Source organism: Capricornis sumatraensis, chromosome 7 (genome assembly GCF_032405125.1).
Source record: "Capricornis sumatraensis isolate serow.1 chromosome 7, serow.2, whole genome shotgun sequence".
Taxonomy (NCBI): domain Eukaryota; kingdom Metazoa; phylum Chordata; class Mammalia; order Artiodactyla; family Bovidae; genus Capricornis; species Capricornis sumatraensis.
This window is the reverse complement of record NC_091075.1, coordinates 18544346-18565794: the sequence shown is the minus strand read 5'-3', so window position 1 is coordinate 18565794 and position 21449 is coordinate 18544346. Positions and strand designations below refer to the sequence as shown.

General features: G+C 37.8%; 1 protein-coding gene across 2 annotated transcripts in view; it reads left to right on the top strand.

Moving 5' to 3' along the window:
• Positions 1-21449, top strand: part of SEC24B (SEC24 homolog B, COPII coat complex component) — a 79121-nt gene that overhangs the window by 40592 nt on the left and 17080 nt on the right. For both annotated transcript variants that reach the window (XM_068975003.1, XM_068975002.1), the window contains 4 exons: positions 6483-6563; positions 9381-9598; positions 16456-16640; positions 19928-20030. In XM_068975003.1, coding sequence (XP_068831104.1) covers positions 6483-6563; positions 9381-9598; positions 16456-16640; positions 19928-20030 — 587 coding nt within the window. The remainder of the gene's footprint in view (positions 1-6482; positions 6564-9380; positions 9599-16455; positions 16641-19927; positions 20031-21449) is intronic.

The following is a 21449-nucleotide window of genomic DNA, read 5'->3' as shown; positions in this document are numbered from 1 at the left end:
TAGCATGTGAGATTAGTGAAATTGTGCAGTAGTTTGAGCATTCTTTGGCATTGCCTTCGTTTGGGACTGGAATGAAAATTGACCTTTTCCAGCTCTGTGGCCACTGCTGAGTTTTCCAAATTTGCTGACATATTGAGTATAGCACTTTAACAACATCATCTTTCAGGATCTGAAATAGCTCAACTGAAATTCAGTCACTTCCACTAGCTTTGTTTGTAATGATGCTTCCCAAGGACCATTTGAATTCTCATTCTGGGATGTCTGACTTAAGGTGTGTGATCATACCATCATGGTTATCTGGGTCATGAAGATCTTTTTGTATAGTTACTCTGTATTTTTGCCGCTTCTTCTTAATATCTTCTCCTTCTGTTAGGTTGATACCATTTCTGTCCTTTATTGAGCCCATCTTTGCATGAAATGTTCCCTTGGTTATCTCTAATTTTCTTGAAGAGATCTCTAGTCTTTCCCATTCTATTGTTGCCCTCTATTTCTTTGCATTGATCACTGAGGAAGGCTTTCTTATCTCTCCTTGCTATTCTTTGGAACTCTGCATTCAGATGGGTGTATCTTTCCTTTTCTCTTTTGCCTTTAGCTTCTCTTCTTTTCTCAGCTATTTGCAAGGCCTCACCAGACAACCATTTTGCCTTTTTGCATTTCTTTTTCTTGGGGATGGTATTGATCACTGCTTCCTGTACAGTGTGTCACAAGCCTCTGTCCAAAGTTCTTTAGGGACTCTGTCTGTCAGATCTAGTCCCTTGAATCTATTTCTCACTTCCACTGTATAATCGTAAGGGATTTGATTTAGGTCATACCTGAACAGTCTAGTGGTTTTCCCTACTTTCTTCAATTTAAGTCTGAATTTTGCAATAAGGAGTTCATGGTCTGAGCCACAGTCAGCTCCTGGTCTTGTTTTTGCTGACTGTGTAGAGCTTCCCCATCTTTGGCTGCAAAGAATATAATCAATCTGATTTTGGTCTTGACTGAACTGGGATAATAAAACCAGTTATTTTATTATTTCTCTGAAACATGTTTTGAATTCTGAACAACCAAATTATAAACAGATTAACAACACTCCATATGTAAGCTTGATTGAAAACCCAAGAAGCTCACAGTCTGATTTGGAATATAGAATGGAATTACACTCAGTCCTGTGTTAATTATGGTGCTTTATAGGAATACATAGGAGAATCTAGAACCAGATGTAGGGTGGAGATGACCAGGAGGGTTCTGGAGGGCAGACAGGGGAACCTGAAGTGAATCTGAAAGAACTTGGAATTGAGAGAGTGAGGGACCTCGGGAGAGGCAGAGACACTTTTTTGAAACAAAGCAAGAAGCATGAGAGATAGTGGCATATTTGGGGAACTTTACTGAGTTTGGACCTATTGTTTGCAGAGGGCAAGTGGTAAGATTTGGAATGAAGGTGAGTAGGCTGGATAAGATCTTTAAGAACCTCACATTTCCTAGTAAGAAGTTTGGGTTTTATCTTTAAGGTAGTGAGAGGTCATTGAACGAGTTTACATGGGAAAATAACATAACCAAATTTGTATTTAAGAAATGCAGATTGATTTTCCTTAACAGAAGAAATTGATTAGCACTAGAGGCTTTTGAAATAAGGAATAAGCTAGTGAGAAATAAGACTAAGGTAGCAGAAATTTGGAGGAGGGAAGCATATTAGCAGAGTCTTTCTGAAAGAAGGGAACCATTTTTACAAATCGAAAGAAACTTGGTTGGCAGTGATAAATGTTAAGTTTGGGTCGAGGCCTGAGAAAAAACGCTTGGCTTTATCAATCAGGAGGTTTTGTCTTGTTCTCTCTTTTCCTCTCTTTTGTAGCGGTTTTAGGATAGGAAGAGGGAAGAGAAAAGATGAAGAATGTTTTCTCAGTCTTTGGCTAGTAACTATTTAGTTTATATCTGTTATAGCTCTTTAATCTTAACATTACCATGTAGAGTTATAAAATCTGTTGTTACAAATAATAAATCACTCAGAAATGTTAGGAGTCCTGTCCATTCTCTCTTGGGCTTCACTTATAGCTCAGTTGGTAAAGATTCTGCCTGCAATGCGGGAGACCTGGGTTCGGTTCCTGGGTTGGGAAGATCCTCTGGAGAAGGAAATGGCAACCCACTCCAGTATTCCTGCCTGCAGAATCCCATGGACAGAGGAGCCTGGTGGGCTGCAGTCCACGGGGTCGTGAGAGCCGGACACTCCTGAGCAACTGAACCACCACCGCCCGTTTTCTCTCACCTCCTAAGTGGCAGAGGTGGGATTTGGCTTACACTTTTTCTGTGTTTTATACATGTTATGAGGAAATGCAATTTCAAATTGCCTCGTTAATTTTACGTTGAAAAATATTAATAAGTGCATTCGACTTTGTTGACCCAAGGAGAGAGAATGAAGTCTTTTTTAGAAGGCTTTAGTGTGCCGTGGTTTGTTTTCCCTGAACTTCACAGATTCTCAGCTATGTACTTGACCTTACTTGTGACTCGGCTCCCACTCTTTTCCAGCTTCTTGTCTTCTCTCAACCTGTGACATAGAGCCAGTAAAAGAATGAGGAAAAATGTTCCCTGAGTGTTACATCCCTTTGAGCTCAGAATATTTATTATCGGTAGCTGTAGTGTGAAGTGACTGAGGCAGACTGGATGTAACGTTTAAGAGTGGCAACAAGTGCCAGAGCTTCTCATTCAGCTAAAACTAGATTGGATGCAGAAAGCAGTATTTTACTTGGTGTCATGGTTCCAGATATCAATATAGTAGCATAGCTGCCTCTGTGTACTTGTAGTGTGATAGGGCAGCATACTGTGATCACTCAGCCAGTACAGTGTATGATTACAGTACAGCTGGGAGAGTGCAGGAATTTGTCCCAGCCCCCCTTTTCCTTTAGCAGCCATAAGTTTGCTTTCTATGTCTGTGAGTCTGTATTTTGTATATGAATTCATTTGTATTATTTTTTAGGTTCTCTGCATAAGTGATATCATACAGTGTTTGTCTGTCTGACTTCACTAACGACAGTTTTCTCTAGGTCCACCCATGTTGCTGCAAATGGTGATATTTCATTCTGTTTCTAATGGCTGCATAGGAGACCCGGGTTTGATCCCTGGGTTGGGAAGATCCCCTGGAGAAGGAAATGGCAACCCACTCCAGTACTCTTGCCTGGAAAATCCAATGGACAGAGAAGCCTGGTAGGCTACAGTGTGTGGGGTCACAAAGAGTCAGACACAACTGAGTGACTTCACTTTCACTTTCTTTACTCTGTTACATATATTTGTATCACACCTCCTTACGCCAGTTGTCTGTTGACGAGCACTTGGGTTGTCTTCGTGTCTTGGCTGTTGTAAATAGTCCTGCTGTGAACATTGGGGTGCACGGATCTTTTCTAGCTGGGTCATGTGATAGCTTTGTTAGTACTTCTTCAAGGGACCCCCATACTGGTGTCCATAGTGGTTGTACCAGTTTACATTCCCATCTACAGTGAATGAAGGTTCTCTTCTCCACACTCTCCGCAGCATTTCTTATTGGTAGAATTTTTGATGATTGCCAGTCTGATCAGTGTGAGGTGATACTCGTTGTAGTTTTGATTGGCGTTTTTCTAATTAGTAATGTTGGGCATCGTTTCATGTGCTTTTTGGCCATTTGTTTATCTTTTTTTTTGTAATAAATATCTGTTTAGATCCTTTGCTCATTTAATTTGATTATTTGTCTTTTTATTGTTGAGTCATAAGAGTTCTGTAAATATTTTGGGTATTAGTGAAAGTCGCTCAGTTGTATCTGACTCTGCGACCCCATAGCCTGCTTTGTTCCTCTGTCCATGGAATTCTCCAGGCCAGCATACTGGAGTGGACAGCAGTTTCCTTCTCTAGGGGATCTTCCCAACCCAGGGATCAAACCCAGGTCTCCTGCAATTCCTCTGTCCATGGAATTCTCCAGGCCAGCATACTGGAGTGGACAGCAGTTTCCTTCTCTAGGGGATCTTCCCAACCCAGGGATCAAACCCAGGTCTCCTGCATTGCACAGTGGATTCTTTACCATCTGAGCCACCAGGGAAGCCCAAGAATACTGGAATCCATTTTCCAGGGGATCTTCCTGACCCAGGAATTGAACTGGGGTCTCCTGCATTGCAGGAGGATTCTTTACCAGCTGAGCTACCAGGGAAGCCCAAGTTTGGATATTAGACCTTTATTAATTAGATATATGATTTGATATTCTCTCATTCTGGGGTTATCTCTTAACTTTCTTGATAATATCTTTGGAACACAAGTTTTTAACTTGATGAAGTCCATTATATCTATTTTCTTTCTTTTGTTGTTTGTGCCTTTGATGTCATATCTAAAAATCTATTGCTTAATCCAAGGTTGTGAAGATTTACTCTCATATTTTAAGAGTTTTAGCAGTTAGGTCTATGATAATTAATTTTAGCGTAAGGTGTAAGAAAGGGATCTAACTTCTGTCTTCATTTTTTCATATCCTCCTCTCAGCCCTTGGCAACCACCAGTCTACTTTCTACCTCTGTGGATTTACCTATTCTGGGTATTTCATATAAATCATACATGTGCCCTTTTTTGTCTGGCTTCTTTCATTTAACATGTTTTTAAGGGTCATTCATATTGTAGCCTGTATCCGTACTTAATTCCTTTCTACTGTTGAATAATATCCCATTGTATAGATATACTACATTTAGTCCATTTTGTTTATCCATTCATCTCCTGGTGAATATTTGGGTTTTTGTTTTTTGTTTTTTAATCCTATTACTTCAAGACTTTTGACCTTATATATCAGCATGCTTCTTTAGATATAAATTCACAAATATAAGGAACAAAAAGGAAGAGCCCATACTTCTCACTCTTAATTAAGAGTAATGACAAAAATATGCAACAGTTTTCTATTTACCACCAAGAAAGCACTTTGTGTTAGTGTCTTTCGCCTGTTATTTATTTTATAGTCTTCATGTTTTGTAAGTTGCTTAATATCAACTGCCTCATTTAGGCATCACAAGAACATTAAAAAGCACACATAGGGCATTTAAAAAATTGTTCTTGTTTTGCAGGAGAGAGTATTATTGATGGTTGTCACTTACCCAAAGCTGTGTAGCACTTCAGTGGCAAAGTCTAATGTAACTATAATCTTTTGCCTCTGCTGCTGCCGAGTCGTTTCAGTTGTGTCCGACTCTGTGCGACCCCATAGATGGCAGCCCACCCGGCTCCCCGGTCCCTGGGATTCTCCAGGCAAGAACACTGGAGTGGGTTGCCATTTCCTTCTCCAGTGCATGAAAGTAAAAGTGAAGTCGCTTAGTCATGTCCGACTCTTTGCGACCCCATGGACTGCAGCCTACCAGGCTCCTCCATCCATGGGATTTTCCAGGCAAGAGTACTGGAGTGGGGTGCCATTGCCTTCTCCTAAATCTTTTGCTTCTAAATCATGTTATTTACTAATAACAAAATGATCCTACACAAAGAATTTTAGCTATTATGCTCTGAGTCAGTACACTGAATTCTTGCCATTAACCTAAATCACTCAATGAAAGATATTATGCATACTTATTCTTTTTATATCACAATTGAAAATTAACCTAAAATATAGTTTTAACCCCAGTTATAATATTGGTATTAAGAGCTAGGGATCATCTCTGTAACTCAGGATTTGTCTTCTGGTGAAAAAAAGCCAACACGAGAGGGGCCATATGCATTTTCAGTTTTATTCAGTAGTATATACTTTAGTGTATCTACCTATGTTAACTATAGGCTTTCAATAAAGTGTTTGTTGAGTGAATAACTGAGAGAATTTATATTGTATTCTACTATCTGTGTGACATTACTAAATATTATAAATTGCCACTGAACATTCCAATTAATCTTACAAGTTTTGAATGAACACAGTAATAAAAGTTTTTATAGTCTATCACATATTTAATAGAGTACCACTTATTTTTGTTATCTTATTAAAATCACAGATATTATTTAATCTTTATTGAGCAGATGAATAAGCCAAGACATAGAAAAGCTTAGTAACATGCTAGGTGGCAACCCAAGCCAGAGATTCCTCTTATGTGAGTTTCATACAGCTGTACTGAGTTGTAAAAGTCATTAAAATTTAATTATCTTAAAATAGCCTGATATTGATAAGATATATTTAATAGCTTGTGATTTGGTAGAGCCTGTCTTTGAGGTGTGATTATATTAACATTTCTATCATTCTAAATTGATATTTGTGTTTTACTGCTTCTAAAGTTATATATCATTAAGATGCCTTCATGTGTGTCTGATTAAATTTTATTCTACTCATCAGCTCTGTATTCTTCCCACTTTCATCCCCTGTTCTTATCAGAGATTTATATATGGTTTTTAAAATGACATTAAACATCAGCCATCTCATGTTTCTAGGATCAGGAATTTTCCTAGATCAGCAAAACATCTTTTTTCAAAATTGCCAAAGGGTGCTTTAAGATACATGGTCATCTTAAACTTAGCGGATATTTTGATTCTCCTTTTAGGTGTTGACAGCTCTTCTACGACAAGCAGTGCTTCTCCAATGCCCAACAGTTACGATGCTCTAGAAGGAGGCAGCTATCCAGGTAATTTGTTTTGTGCATAGTTGAAGTTTATTTGAAAAGTTACTGACCATCAATTACTTTCAGACATGAACACTTAACTGTACATAATTAGCAGGCTGTATTTTTAACAGAGAAAGGAAACATTTTCCTGTTCTTTTCAGCCTTAATTTCATGGTGTAATTGTCATGTAACAACTATGGATGCTGTCTCTGGGAGGCCTAAGGAAATTTAGTATTTGGTTTTTGTTACCATGCTCTTTATCCTTTTCCTCTTTCTGGAAGACTTAGTACTGAATAAGTTTCCTCTTCTTTCCCTTCTTTTTTATGCTAATAACTCCTTAAATTTATGTTTCTGTTCTCATGCTTAGGTCCTTGAATTTCTTCCAACTAGCCTCTGAGTATAAAGACTTTGACTCTTTCCTCTCCCTATGGCTCCTGCCTGCCTCCACCAGTAAATAGATTAACCAATTTGGGGGTAGGTTTTGGAGGCATTACTTTTAACCATATCTGGAAATAACTTTGGTCATCATGTAGGAGCAGGAGTGGTGGATAGTGTTAAAAAAATCTACAAATTTGACTTCTAAAATAGATAGGTGTTTCATTCTAGCATCTTGTACAGTTATTTTCCTTATTTGCCTGTTTCCTAACACCAACAGCCTGACAACCACACCTGACCTTCTGCCTTTTCTTTTTAATGATTCCAAACTTTAGGACTAACAAAACAACTTTTTGTGCTCTTCTCTTTCTTATCGCATTGGTAGTTATCCAGGATGAAGCTTAATTGAAGTTGGAATGAGCTGGACTTCACACACTGTCTTGCTGTCACTATCGTTATGAATCAGTAGAAAACTTCAATCTTCTTAGCTTAATATAGCGCTCCCTTTTAATATTTCAAGAATACTTAAATGAGCTACTCAGTCTTTTGTGGTTAAGGGTTTTTTCTCCTAGGAATCTGTGGATCTGTGTGTACATGTATGGGTGAGAAGTTGTGGACCATTCCAAAAGCAATCCCCATTATCAGAATATTCTAGAAGAGTCACTTCATTCACTAAAAGATGAAAACTATAACTATAGTATTTCATGAGCATCAGGTTAACCCAAAGTAAAACATCCAATGTAGTGGAGTTAAAAGATGGTGGCCTTGGAGTTAGACCTTGCTGTGTTTGTCGGTATTCATTTAATCAGCAGATCTTCATCTTGTTATGGACTGTGCTTGGACAGTAAGTGAATGACCCTGGGCAAGTTTTCTAGCTATTTGTACTACACCAAAATTAAGGAAAGATGAGAATCTGTCAAAGTAAGATTAAGTGAAATAAGTCTGTATGTCAGATACTAGATAGGTCTTAGGGCCTGTAGAGACGTATGAAATATTGTCCCTTTCCTAAATAAGGTGAAAAGTGTTGGACCCTCATATTAAGGACTCCAGTTCTTCATTTCTTAAGCTGATGACTCTTGCTGTGTTAAGAGACCTTTCTATTAATACTTCTATTCCTATCACCGTCAGGAGAGACATGCAGGAAATCTAAGGAAATGACATGATGCTGATGCTTTTGTCCTTTTAAGAATATCCAGGAAGGTCTCTTCAAAAATGAGAGCCAATAGAGTCAGTAGAAGGATGGGATTCCTCAGTAAACTTTGAAAAAATAAATCTATTAAAGTCAGATGCTTTTAAGAACTTTTTTGCAGGATTTGATTGCTAGTGAAGAATATAATTTTTATATGAAAAATAGATTAAAATACATATATTTTATTTTTAAAAGAACTTTTTACTTAGTTTTGGAGTATAGCTGATTAACAATGTTGTGATAGTTTCAGGCGAACAGGGAAGGGACTCAGCCATATATATCCATGTGTCCATTCTCCCCCTAACTTCTCTCTTGTCCAGGCTGTCACATTAACATTAAACAGAGTTCCATGTGCTGTTCAGCAGGTCCTTTTAAATACAGCAGTGTAAAGTACACATATATTTTAGATTTGACTTTAAAAATAAGACTAACAGTATAACGAAGTGTTAATAATGATTTTGTGTAGTAGAGTAATAGGCTTTCTTTTGTTGATGTTATTCTTTATATGATAATTAAATTCTCTACAGTTAGTTTCCCCCTGCAGTTTTCATCAAGTTTTAGTTTCTGTTTTAAATTTAAATGAAGGAAAAGCATTCATTCACTAAATTTTATTTGGCCTCTACTATATACCAGACATTGTTTTAGGAGCTGGACACTATTCTAGACACTGTCTTTCATAGTTTTACAGTTTTGCCTCTGAAAATAAAGCAGACTTATGGGGGACTGTGGAGATAGGCCACTTCTTCCATGGGTCTTTTTTTTTTTTTTTTTTAATAAATATCAAGGTCAGATAAAAAGGCAAGTTGGAGAAGAGAGTAATTGACACTCTTTTTATTGCTTTGCTTTGTCTTCTGCTTCTTAGCCCCATTTCTGCTGAGAGAACAAAGGGAAAAAATATGTTCATATATATAAATATATATTTATATTATAACATATGCTATATTGTATTTATTATATACATTTAATATGTTATCTGTTAGGAATATCAACTGCAGTATGTGTTAGTGAAATGATGCAAGGTGGAGTTTTCCTGTAATATATTTGTTAAAAAAAATAAAGATGGAGTAGGAACATGTGAAACAAGATTAGCAAAATATTTAAAGCTAAGTACTGGATATATGGGTTTATTATTTTGTTCCATTTTTGTATACATTCACAATTTCTCATAATAAAAGTTTTAATGAAAGAAAGGAAAGTGCCAGAAGTAGTGGCTCACCCAGGCGTCTTTGTGGAGGGCTGCTTTTCAGTGAACACCATCCTTTTTCCTTTGTTAGATGTGCTTTCCTCATCAGCAAGTAGTCCTGCTCCAGACCCCGCTCCTGACCCTGTTCCAGCACCAGCTCCAGCTGCTCCTCAGCCTTCAAAAATGCCTAAGCCATTTGGGTATGGTTATCCGACTCTTCAGCCTGGGTATCAGAATGCCACAGCACCACTTAATTCTGGAGGACCATCCAGTAGCCCAGTGTATTCTGGATTCCAGCAGTATGCTCAAGTATGTATTTAGTCATATGAAGTTATATAACAATTGTGAAACTTAGCAGTTCTAACAAGTCCCTGGTGGTTCAAATGGATCATAGGTGCTAATGTAGACAAGCCTAGATTAAACATGCGCAGACTTTGGTTCCAGTTTGTATGTGTGTGTTTATGTGTGTATGTATACAGAGAAGAAGGTAAAACTGATTTTTCTTTTCTGCCTGTACTTTTATTTTTCAGAGCCTCTGTAATGTGCAGATTCATTCTATGATCAGGAGATTAAATGTTATTTTAAATTTTGTGTTACTAAGCTGGCTTTCTCAAAAACTGACAGGGTATGAATGTAGTTTGGGATTTTGGTTTCAGCGTTTAACTTGAAGTCTCTGTGACATATAACTAAAATTGGTAAAAGCTTCAACAAATGCTCATTAATACATTTGTTCATTATTTTTTACTTGACCTTTCATGGAGTTGCCTCTTAAATACCATAGCAGTTTATTAAAAGAACAATACGTATTTTGCATTTATACTTGTTGAGAAAAAGTAAAATGTAAAGAAACAGTTTAAATGACAAAAGCATTCAACTTATAATAAAAAACTGCTCTCAGTAGACTAACTACAGAGATTTCATCTTATGGTGAACTGATGAAATTAGAGAAGAAAAAAAAAACATTTCTTCCTGGAATTTAATTTTAGAATTAAAGCACTGAAGGAAAAAGGAAACAGAGAGGCACTGGAGAAATATGGTTGGTTAGTTCAGATTTCCCTGCCTTCCGTTTTGTTAGATTTTCTTTAGGGCTGTATTGGTCCAAAGGAAATTCCACTATTTCATGATAAGTGAACAATAATGATTTAAGCACATAGCAAGGATGTGCATTTAAATTCTTATCTGGCTACTTAAAAAAAGATTATAGATTTTAATCTAATATTACCATTAACAAGCCAATTTTAAAAGAAGCCATTTATTTTTCAAGTCCTATTTAGAATAGGAATATTTTACTTTAAATAGCTTTCTGTAGTAAAATTGAAAAGTGAAAGTGAAAGTCACTCAGTCATGTCCTACTCTTTGCAACCCCATGGTCTATACAGTCCGTGGAATTCTCCAGGCCAGAATACTGGAGTGGGTAGCCTTTCCCTTCTCCAGGGGATCTTCCAAACCCAGGGATTGAACCCAGGTCTCCCACATTATAGGCAGATTCTTCACCAGCTGAACCACAAGGAGTAAAATTAAAATGACTCTAAATATTGCATTTAATATAACCCAGTGGGAGGGCCCTGAATCTTAAGGGCTTCCTTGGTATTCATTTATTTGAGATGACCTATACTAAGAAGTGAGAAACCCCAGTGGTTGCCCTTTGAGGAAGAAAAAAACTTAAAATTAGTTTTTCAGAGTTGAAAAACAGAAAAAATTGATGTTTTAAAAAGAAGGGAATTCCCTCAGTCCAGTGTTTAAGACATGGTGCCTTTACTGCCTTGGGCTCAGGTTCAGTCACTGGTTGGGAAAGTAAGATCCCGCAAGCCATGTAGTATGGCCAAAAAGAACCCTCTAAAAATTAAAAAATAAATTAATTTTAAAAGAAAAGTTAGAAAAATATTTTAGGGCTTCCCTGGTGGTTCAGTGGTTAGGAATCTGCCTTGCAATGCAAGGGACACCACTTCAGTCCCTTTCCAGAAATATCCCACATGCCAAGGAGCAACTAAGCCTGTACACTACAACTACGGAACCTGGGTGCTGAGAGCCTGTGCTCCAAAACAGGAGAAGCCCCCGCAGTGGGAAGCCCTTGTACCACAACCGGAGAGTAGCCCCCTCTCCCCACAGCTAGAAAAAGCCCATGTGCAACAGCAAAGACCCACCACAGCCAAAAGAGTTTTACATCTTTAAAAAAATATATTTTAGTGAATATGTAAAAAAAAACCCAGATACAGATACTGTATGGCTTTTTTTTTTTTTCTAAATTAAAAAGTGGTGCATGAGCAGTTGTAGGAAAATGCAGATAAGCAGAAAAGAAAATAAATATCAGTCAGTATCCCACCATCAAGATATAAATAGTAACACTTGCAGTTTGTCCTTCTAGGTTTCTTGCTATATGCATCTACGGGAGAAAGCCACTAAAGGAGCTGGGCATCTAAATGACTTATTTACACAAACAAGTTGATTTTTATTTTAAAATCCTTGAACAGCATGAGAGGGAACCTTTCCATGTTATTTCATACCTTTCATCTAATAGCTGTGTGATGTTTTATAATCGCCCAGCCTACTGCTATTGGTCATAACTGAGCATCAAAATCAGCATGTACAAGTGTGCACAGACCTTTGTGCATTTGTCTCGTTATTTCCTTAGATGAAATTTCTTCAGGTAAAAGTAGTCAATCACAGCCGCTAATACCAGACTTTAGAGTTTCTCCCTGCTTATTCATGCAGTGAAAACTGAGTTTCTACTATGTGACAGCCCTCCTGTAGGCACCGAGGCTATAAGAGGAAGCCAAGTGAACACAACAGAGTTCCCTCTCTCAAGAAACTTGGTGGGAAGGCCGCACCAATAGGACAAGAAGTAAATCCATAAATTAACAAGCTGATTTCAAACAATTACAAATGCTGTGAAACAAGATGAGTTGAAGAAATTGCGGGGCTTGGGTATATAGAGTAAACAGGAAAGCCCTCACTGTAGAAGTTATGTTTAGTTAATATTTGAGTGACAGGAAAAGCCAGACAAAGATAAATATGAGGGTAGAGAATTTCAGGCTGAGGAAACATATATACAGAAACGTAAGGCAGAGGCAACTTTGACGTGTTTCAGAACTGAAGTCCCAGTGTGGCTCTAGCTCAGCTGGCAAAGGGAAGAATAATAGTAATGAAATCAGAGAGTTTGGGAAAGACCATAGTCAGAAACTTAAGTTTTATACCAGTGCAGAGGAAAGACATAGGAGATTTTATGGAATGGAATGAAATCTGGTTTAGGTATTTAGAGAATCATTTGGCTACTAAGTGAAGAACGGATTAGGGATGGGAGTATTTGAAAAGATAAAAATGGAAACAGGGAGACAGATGGAAGCTTTGCATCATCCCAGAAATAGATGATTATGCTTTGTTCTAAGGTGGTAATGGCAGAGGTAGTAAAAAGTGGATGGATAAGGAATATCTTTTGACTGATGTGGGTGAGAGAAAGGAAGCATTAAGGATAACTTAGGTTTTTGGCAGGACAGCTGGATAGAGGGTAGTGTATTTATTTAGATGGAAGACAGAAGAATAGTTCTGGAAATGGGAATCACGTTTTCCAGATTAATTTAAAATGCCCAGTAGACATCCAAGTGGAGATGTCTAGCAGACAGTGGTTTTCGGTGCTCAGATATGAGGAAATAATGTACCAATTTATATTCCTAGCAAAAGTGTCTATGACTGCCCACTTTTCAGTATGCCAAGAATTATTTTTTTATAAGCAAAAATGTTTTACTATTTTCATAATTATTTAGTTGTGTTTCTTTACTGAAATCCTTGTTCATTATTCTTTCACCATTATTCTGTTCAGGTCCTTCTGGCTTGTAAAAGCTGTCTGTAATAAGTACATTAACCTTTTTTGGCCTAGTTTATATTATAGTTTGTTCCCTCCCAGCTTGACATTTGTTTTTAATTTTAATGCTTTTTTTTTTTAATACTTTAGAGAACTGTTTGTATAGTCATATTATAATTTCTTTTGTTTTTACCTTTGTATCCTTTAAAAGTCTTTCAACCTTAAGATAGGAAAAATTCCCTCTTATTTTTTTTAGTTCTTTGGTGACTTTCCTTTTGCATCTTTTAAGGTTTTATTTTGGTATATAAATATAAATCTCATTCCCTCTCCAAAATAGTTCTGATTGCACTGATATTAAATAATCTGCTCTTTCTTATTGATTAAATATTCTACCCTTATTTGAACGCCGAGAGTTGGTGATGGACAGGGAGGCCTGGCGTGCTGCAATCCATGGGGTCGCAAAGAGTTGGACACGACTGAGCGACTGAACTGAACTGAACTGAACCCTTATTTTGTATCCTAAATTCTTAAATTTAAATTCTAAATTCTTATCCTAAACTTGGGTCTGTTTGGGGTTTTCTGTTAAATGCTGTTACTAATTCATATAATCATTTTTCTCCCCTCCTTTACATCTCTGCTGAAAACTCAGAGAATTCCTTTTATTATGCAGGGTTTTTTTCCCTTTTGCTTAGCGCATACGCGTGCGCGCACACACGCACACCCCCACACCCCCTTTTCTTGCTGAGGGTCTTAAAGCTGCACACGCACACATACCCTTTTCTTGCTGAGGGTCTTAAAGCTACACACACACACCCTTTTCTTGCGGAGGGTCTTAAAGCTACACACACACCCTTTTCTTGCTGAGGGTCTTAAAGCTACACACACACACACACACACACCCTTTTCTTGCTGAGGGTCTTAAAGCTACACACACACACACACACCCCCTTTTCTTGCTGAGGGTCTTAAAGCTACACACACACACACACCCTTTTCTTGCTGAGGGTCTTAAAGCTAACCCTGGGCAGGCAAAGCAGAGAGATGAAAAAGATAATTTCTTGCAAACTGTAATATCACTATTACAGCCACAAAATTAACAACGGTTTCTAAATGTCGTTTAAAATTCAGTCAGTTTTCAGAGTTGCCTGGGTAGTTTCCAGGCTACTATTCTGTAGTTGGTTTGTTCAAATCAAGACTCACTAATTGTATTAGCGTATGTCTCTTAATTCTCTTATTAACTCTAATACAAAACTCTGCCCCTATTTTTTGTGCCTTTGATCTTTTGAAAAAAACTAAGTCTCTTGATCTATAGACTGTCCCACATTCTGAATTTGACTAATTGCTTCTTGTGGTATCATTTGACTTGTTCCTCTGTTTCATTTTCTGTGGACTAGAAATTAGACCCAATGGCTTGATTAAATTCAGTATATTACTTCATTTATTTCATAAGCCAGAATATATATTTTGGTTGTGTGTACAACATAATAATACCTGATTGTCTCACCTTAGTGGTGCTAAGATAGATAGTGGGTTCATTTGGTGACAGCCTTATCTTCATTGTGAAGCTCCTCGTTAAGCTTTCACTCATCTCTTGGTATCTGTTTGTCATCTATTTCAGATGACCATTACCTGTGTCATTTATTCTCATATGGGTTGTAAAATAGTGGTTTTCCTGACGTTATCATTCTGTACTGATTAGCTGGAATTCCTCAGTATGTTCACATAATGGAGTGTTTGATAACTAGACAAAAGAATGTGGAGAATCTCTATATACAGATGTAAAGTTATTGCTAGCATTTTTTTTTTTTAGGTGAAAAGGTCACATTTAGAGCAGTGTATATATTAGTTTATATTGTATTATTAAGCAGAGACAATGGAAGGTAAGACCAAAAGCTAATAGTTAACTTAAGGAGGGGGATCAAGAGTGAAACAAGATATTTCTGAATTATTGTAAAGTTTTGACATTAAAACTATGTAAATTTTACTCAAAAAACATAAAATGAATGAAAGAAAGCAATCCTTGAAAATTAAAATCAAACAAAAAGAAGTGAACCAGTTTATCAAGTTGAATACATTCTGATATAGAAAAAAGTATTGTTTTAACAAATCTTAAAACTCAGTATTTTATATGTTCTGAATGGAAAATAATCTAAGGACAAAAGAACTACAAAGAAATCTTTAAATAACCTTACACTTATAATAATATTAGTGTTGTTATCTTGGAACTATCTTAGGATATTGTAGGATGAAACAAATAAGTAAGGCTGTTACCGGAGCTTCCCAGGTGGCTCAGTGATAAAGAATCCACCTGCCGACGCAGAGCTCGATCCCTGGGTTGGTAATTTCCCGTGGAGGAGGAAATGGCAGCTCACTCCAGTATTCTTGCCTGGAATATTCCAGGACAGAGGAGCCTGGCAGGTGCAGTCCATGGGGATACAAAGAGCTGGACTTGACTGAGCACATGTAGAGAAGGCTGTTACCACTAGAATTCGAGATTTTCAGCAAAAGAGAAGAGCAATATAGGCATAAAAGCAAAAAAGTTAAAATGCCATTACCTAAATTTGAATTGGAAGTGTCAATGTGAACTCATTATTTTTTTTTTTCTTCTATGATTTCTAACTCTGTTGTAGGAGTCTGGAAGTAATAACAGCACAATAACAATGTTTTCTAGATTATAGTCTCTAGATACCATCCCAATTTAAAAGGAACCAGGAATCTTTTTTGGATAAATGGCTAATTTCAGTTCTGAAGGAGGAGTGATATAGAATGTAATGCCAGAAAACAAGGAAACTAACAGAGACAGTGGGTTCATATCAAAAGGACACTGGAATCAGCTGTAAGGGGCTGTCACTGGCAAAAGATTGGGTAGTGTGGGCTTCAAAGCGAATAGTAACTTCTATTCATTAAGTCACTTTGAGTTAATAAGAGCCATGACTTCATAATAATACTAAAAATATAAAAGGGAACAAAAACTAAGCAAGCAGAACTCAGGGAACATCATTATCATTCCTATGGCAGCAACGTATTCTGAAAATTGAAAAAGTTTAAAAATAAGCATTTATCCTGCCTTTCCAGTATGAAAGATATTCAGAGAAACCAAATTCTTGATGTTGAAAAGCATTGTTGAAATTTTGTTGTTAAGTCTAACCATTCACATAAGGTTTAAGTTTATTCAATATTTTCGCTTTGAGTTTTTTAAAGAGTGCTTTAAAGTGAGCTGCCCAATTAGGTTTTTCTACTGTTACAAAGCTAGATTCAAATTTTATCTTCTTGCTTTCCTGTATGTTAATTTCCTATACATAGTATAATAAATTATGTTCGTGTTTGATACATTGCTCTTTTGTGTTGTTTCAAATTGCCCTTTCAGCAATATCCTGGTATGAACCAGCTGTCTTCCAGTCTGGGAGGATTGAGTCTTCAGAGTTCTTCACAGCCAGAAAGCTTGAGACCTGTCAACCTCACTCAGGAGAGGAATATTTTACCCATGACTCCTGTTTGGGCCCCTGTACCCAACTTGAATTTAGACCTCAAAAAATTAAACTGTAGCCCAGAGTAAGTATTTATAATCTTTAGTAAGTAAAACCTTGTCAAAAACATTGTGTGACTTTCAAACATAATAAAAATACTATGGTAGTAATTCCTTGACTGGAAGTTTTGTTAATGTGAACTCTTGTAATTTAGTTTGTGTAGAAATTCTAGATGTAGAATTTAGTTTAAGTCATCGGTTCCTGTCCTCTTTGTTACTATCGAGTCTCATTCCCTATTATCTAAAGCTAGGGAAAGTTTTTTCTATTTTAGTGAAGGATTTTAGAAACCCAAATCTAACTATATTTTTCTTAAATTTCCTTCTCCTCACTTTTCACCGGTAATAACTTCTGATGCCTTTTAAATTAGGTGAAATCTTAATTTAATGCAATTCAATCTCTGCTTGAAAAGGATACAGATTAGATTAGTAGTTTTATTTCTAAATTTTCTTTTCCCACTTAGTGTTGAATGAGAAGACCCTTGCCCCAGTGTGTATTTTTCCACTTATTTAGCCTGAATATTAATTTGGATTTTCTTTATTGAGTATTTCCTCACCTCACGGAGAAGTTTAGTTGGCAGCCTCCATCTGATGGCTGCAAGCCACTGGTGTCTGCTGAGCTCTGTGACTCACCTCGCAGTGGCCCCCAAACCAAAAGTTCTCTGTTGGTGCCTGCTTTCTGTTTTTCTGTCTCCTAAGTATAGAATGTTTCTCTGTACCCAGACATCGTCCTGCTTCTGGAATCTCTCCTCATAAGCTCTGATTCACAGACAACATTGTCTTCCTTGCATTAGAATTAGTGTTCTTTAGAGGCAACACCAGAGAAGGCAATGGCACGCCACCCCAGCACTCTTGCCTGGAAAATCCCATGGGCGGAGAAGCCTGGTGGGCTGCAGTCCATGGGGTTGCTAAGAGTCGGACACGACCGAGCGACTTCACTTTGACCTTTCACTTTCATGCATTGGAGAAGAAAATGGCAACCCACTCCAGTGTTCTTGCCTGGAGAATCTGAGGGACAGGGGAGCCTGGTAGGAGGCCATCTATGGGTTCGCACAGAGTTGGACATGACTGAAACGACTTAGCAGCAGCAACATCAGAGGCAACATATATATATGTATTTTTAAGGCAATAGTTTTCTAGCTTTAAAAAATAAAAAAGCTATATGTATTTTTAAGGCAATAGTTTTCTAGCTTAAAAAAAAGAAAAGCTTATAAGTTTCTCTCTTTTTAACCAAAGTCTTATATAGATTTCTAATAGAGGAAACAGAAAATGGGGGTGCTTTGAGGGTTCCACCTCTTCCACCACACCCTACACCAGTCCCCAATCAGTGCTTAAGGCAGTGCCAAGACCATTTCTATAAAACTGTATAACCATTGATTCCAGATTGAAAGTAGCTGCCCAAACTACGTGTAAGTTGCTGTCAGGTCAATAAGTATGTGAATTATGGCCTTGTACTATGAATTAGGCACTGCCTCCCCACCCCAAGTAGGTAAATACAGTGTATGTTTATGTGTAAGAGATCACATAGATAGGGAATAGTTCTGTTTCTACTCAATTCTATGTTTCTACTCAGTTCAGTGTTTCTACTCAATACATACTCAATGTACGTGTAAAATACATAAAATACCTCTTACCTAAATAGCAAAGCAGAGTAGTAGGCTTTAGAGCATAGATTTAAAGTTTGACAGACCTAGGGACTTATCATGGTTCCACTGATAAGTATCCATGAAGCTGTCCCAATTACTCAACGTTTGAAATCTGTGTTGTCAACTGTAAAACAGGAATAGTAATTGTGTCTGCATATTAAGATGAGTCATTCAGTATTTAAGTCAGTTCAGTTCAGTTGCTCAGTCGTGTCGGACTCTTTGCGACCCCATGGACTGCAGCATGACAGGCTTCCCTGTCCATCACCAACTCCTGGAGCTTGCTCAAACTCATGTCCATCACGTCAGTGATGCCATCCAGTCGTCTCACCCTCTGTCGTTGCCTTCTCCTCCCGTCTTCAGTCTTTCCCAGGGACTTTTCCAGTGAGTCAGTTCTTCGCATCAGATGGCCAAAGTATTGAAGCTTCAGTCCTTCCAATGAATATTCAGGACTGATCTCCTTTAGGATGGACTGGTTGGATCTCCTTGCAGTCCAAGGGACTCTGCAAGAGTCTTTTCTAACACCACAGTTCAAAAGCATCAATTCTTCGGCACTCAGCTAATAGTCCAACTCTCACATCCATACGTGACCACTGGAACTGAATGCTTTCTAAATTAGGTGCCAGACACTGTTTCTAGGTGCTGGGAATGAAGCGGTAAACCAAAGAAAGTTCTCAGTCTTGTACAGCCTGTATCCTATTAGGGAAGATACACTGTGAATAATCAAACCAATGGGTATGCAGTGTAACCTCAGAATAACTATGAAGTAGGGAATAAAACGGATTGAGGTTGATTATCTGTTAGTGCCTGCTTTCTGTGTTTTCCCAAGTAGTTAACATTTGAATAGAGATTTGAATGAAATGAGAGAGCAAAATGTGACTCAGGGAAGAGGGTGCCAAGCTTCATGAACAGCAAATGCAGTGGTCCTGAAGCAGAAACCAGCTTGGTGTGTTCAGGGAACACACCAGTGTGGAGTCAGTCCGTATCTGGGTTGTCTCTACATACTGTCAGCCACTTTCCTTAAAATTCCTGCCACCGTTTCCAGTACCTCTGCTTTTGCTCCTTTATTGATTCTGTGTCTGCTGATCTCAAGTTGTAAGCTCTTGGTCTGTGAGAGGAATGGTGCTGGGGTGACACAGTGAACAAAAGGTCGCTGATAGAGGAGAAGTGCACAACTAAAGCAGGTCAGACTAACCGATGCCATGGACGCGTAAGCAGGCCTCGGAGCACAGAGGAGGAAGTCTTTCCTTCTGACTTGTGATCGGGGGTGAGGGTGGTTTCACAGGAAGCTAGAACGCTGATGAGTCTCAGAGAAAAAGGAGGCTTTCAACAGGTGAAGGATGCACGGGAGAGCAGGAACCGCATCCTTAGGATGCAAAGGTACCTTTTCACTCACATTTTCTGCCCCCTCCTATTCATGCCCTGATGGTCATACTAGAGTTACTGTGTTTTTCCTAAGTGTGTTGTACTTTTTCACCATGAACATGTTGAGTCCTTAATTTGGATCTTTTGAGGTATAAATTACATACATACCTGTTAAGTCATCAGGACCCTCATAGTTACAGCTATGTAGTGTGTCCAGTGATTTTCACGTATCCTCTTAACTGTCTGGCTGTCTGCACGTATCCACATCCTGATCGCTAACATAATCCATGTGGTTTCTGTCTTTACAGTTCATTCCGGTGTACTTTAACAAATATTCCACAGACACAGGCGTTACTGAATAAAGCTAAGCTTCCTTTAGGATTGTTGTTACATCCCTTCAGAGACCTAACGGTAAAGTAGCATATTTTAAGGTATTTGTGGGTATTGACCTCTGTACTTATGTGCAGCATGTTTAGATTGTATATTTTCTTAGAATTTTTATTTGTTTTATTGAAGGTAGAATTAATTATTTCTGTCAGTTTCGATACAACAACTGCTTTCTGTCAGCTGCTGACAGGAGCAGAAACGTAGAGGCAGATGCTGCCGTGCAGGATCACTAATACCTGGGACTAGTCAGACTCTGTGAAGTAGCGAGGTGACGAACACAGTCCTGGAGGGGTTTCCTCTGGGCACAGCAGCAGATGTTTTCTACAAGCAAAGAGATCTGAGCTGGATTTGGAAAGAGTAGTAGTTTTGGTGGTACTGTGGAATGGCCATAGGTGACAGATAAACTTTAGGGGTTCTTTTTTAAACATAAAGGAAACCCCACCAACGATGCACAGTTAGGGAGGAAAACCATGCGATTGTTCCCAACTGTATTAATCAAGTAACCTTTGTAATAATAATAAAGTCTAAACTCTTCAAGCCTATTGAATTAAAACATTATTTGTTAAAGTTTCCATAGTCTGTTTGATTTAATACCTAGCATGCTGGATTTTTATCCATATTCTGGTATTTTATGCAAGTATATATAAACTAAAATTTCTAAACTTCAGAAAAAACGTTTAATCAGATGCATTTTATTTATAAGTTGTATTTCTCCTTCATACCTCTTTATAACTGTTATTTTTTTTACCCTCTCATTGCTAATGAGTTTCTTTTGCTCTCATTCAACCAAAAAATATTTTTTGATTACCTGTCATGCTGAGTGCTGAGGATACAAAGGTCATTAAGCTTCCTTGTGGAGTTTTCTTTCCTCAAGTGAATAGAAAATAAAATAATTATAATATGTTATAAGTACCTTCATTATATTCATTCAGTAAGTACTATTTGACCAGCTGTAATAAAATTGCAGCTTTATCTCTAAACCAAGATAGGTAATTTCCCAGATACATAGGTGAAAATTTTTGTCTAAATATGTATTCCATATATGATACCTTCTGGAAGTGTATACGCTAAATTGGCAGCAGTAACTTCCTTGGGAATGTAGAATTCTGGGTAATTTTTAATTTTCTCATTTATACGTTTCCTAATTTTTTCACAAATAACATATAGTTACTTATGTACAAAGTTCCTGTCCCACACTAAGCCTTGAGAGATGCACTGTCTTTCAGGCACGTGTCCTTGGTTTCTGGTGACTGTGGTCCCTGTCCAGGCTGTGTGGTTGCCTAACCCCAGGGCCCTGGAGTCGGGTACCAGGTGCAGGCAGGCGGCAGAGACAAATGTTGTATAAAGCACGAGTTTCTCACTCTTGCTTCTTATCAGTTTAGCTGATAAGCTGAGGTTATTATATTATCTTGGCCAACCAGACTTTTCTTGTCTGCCAGTAAC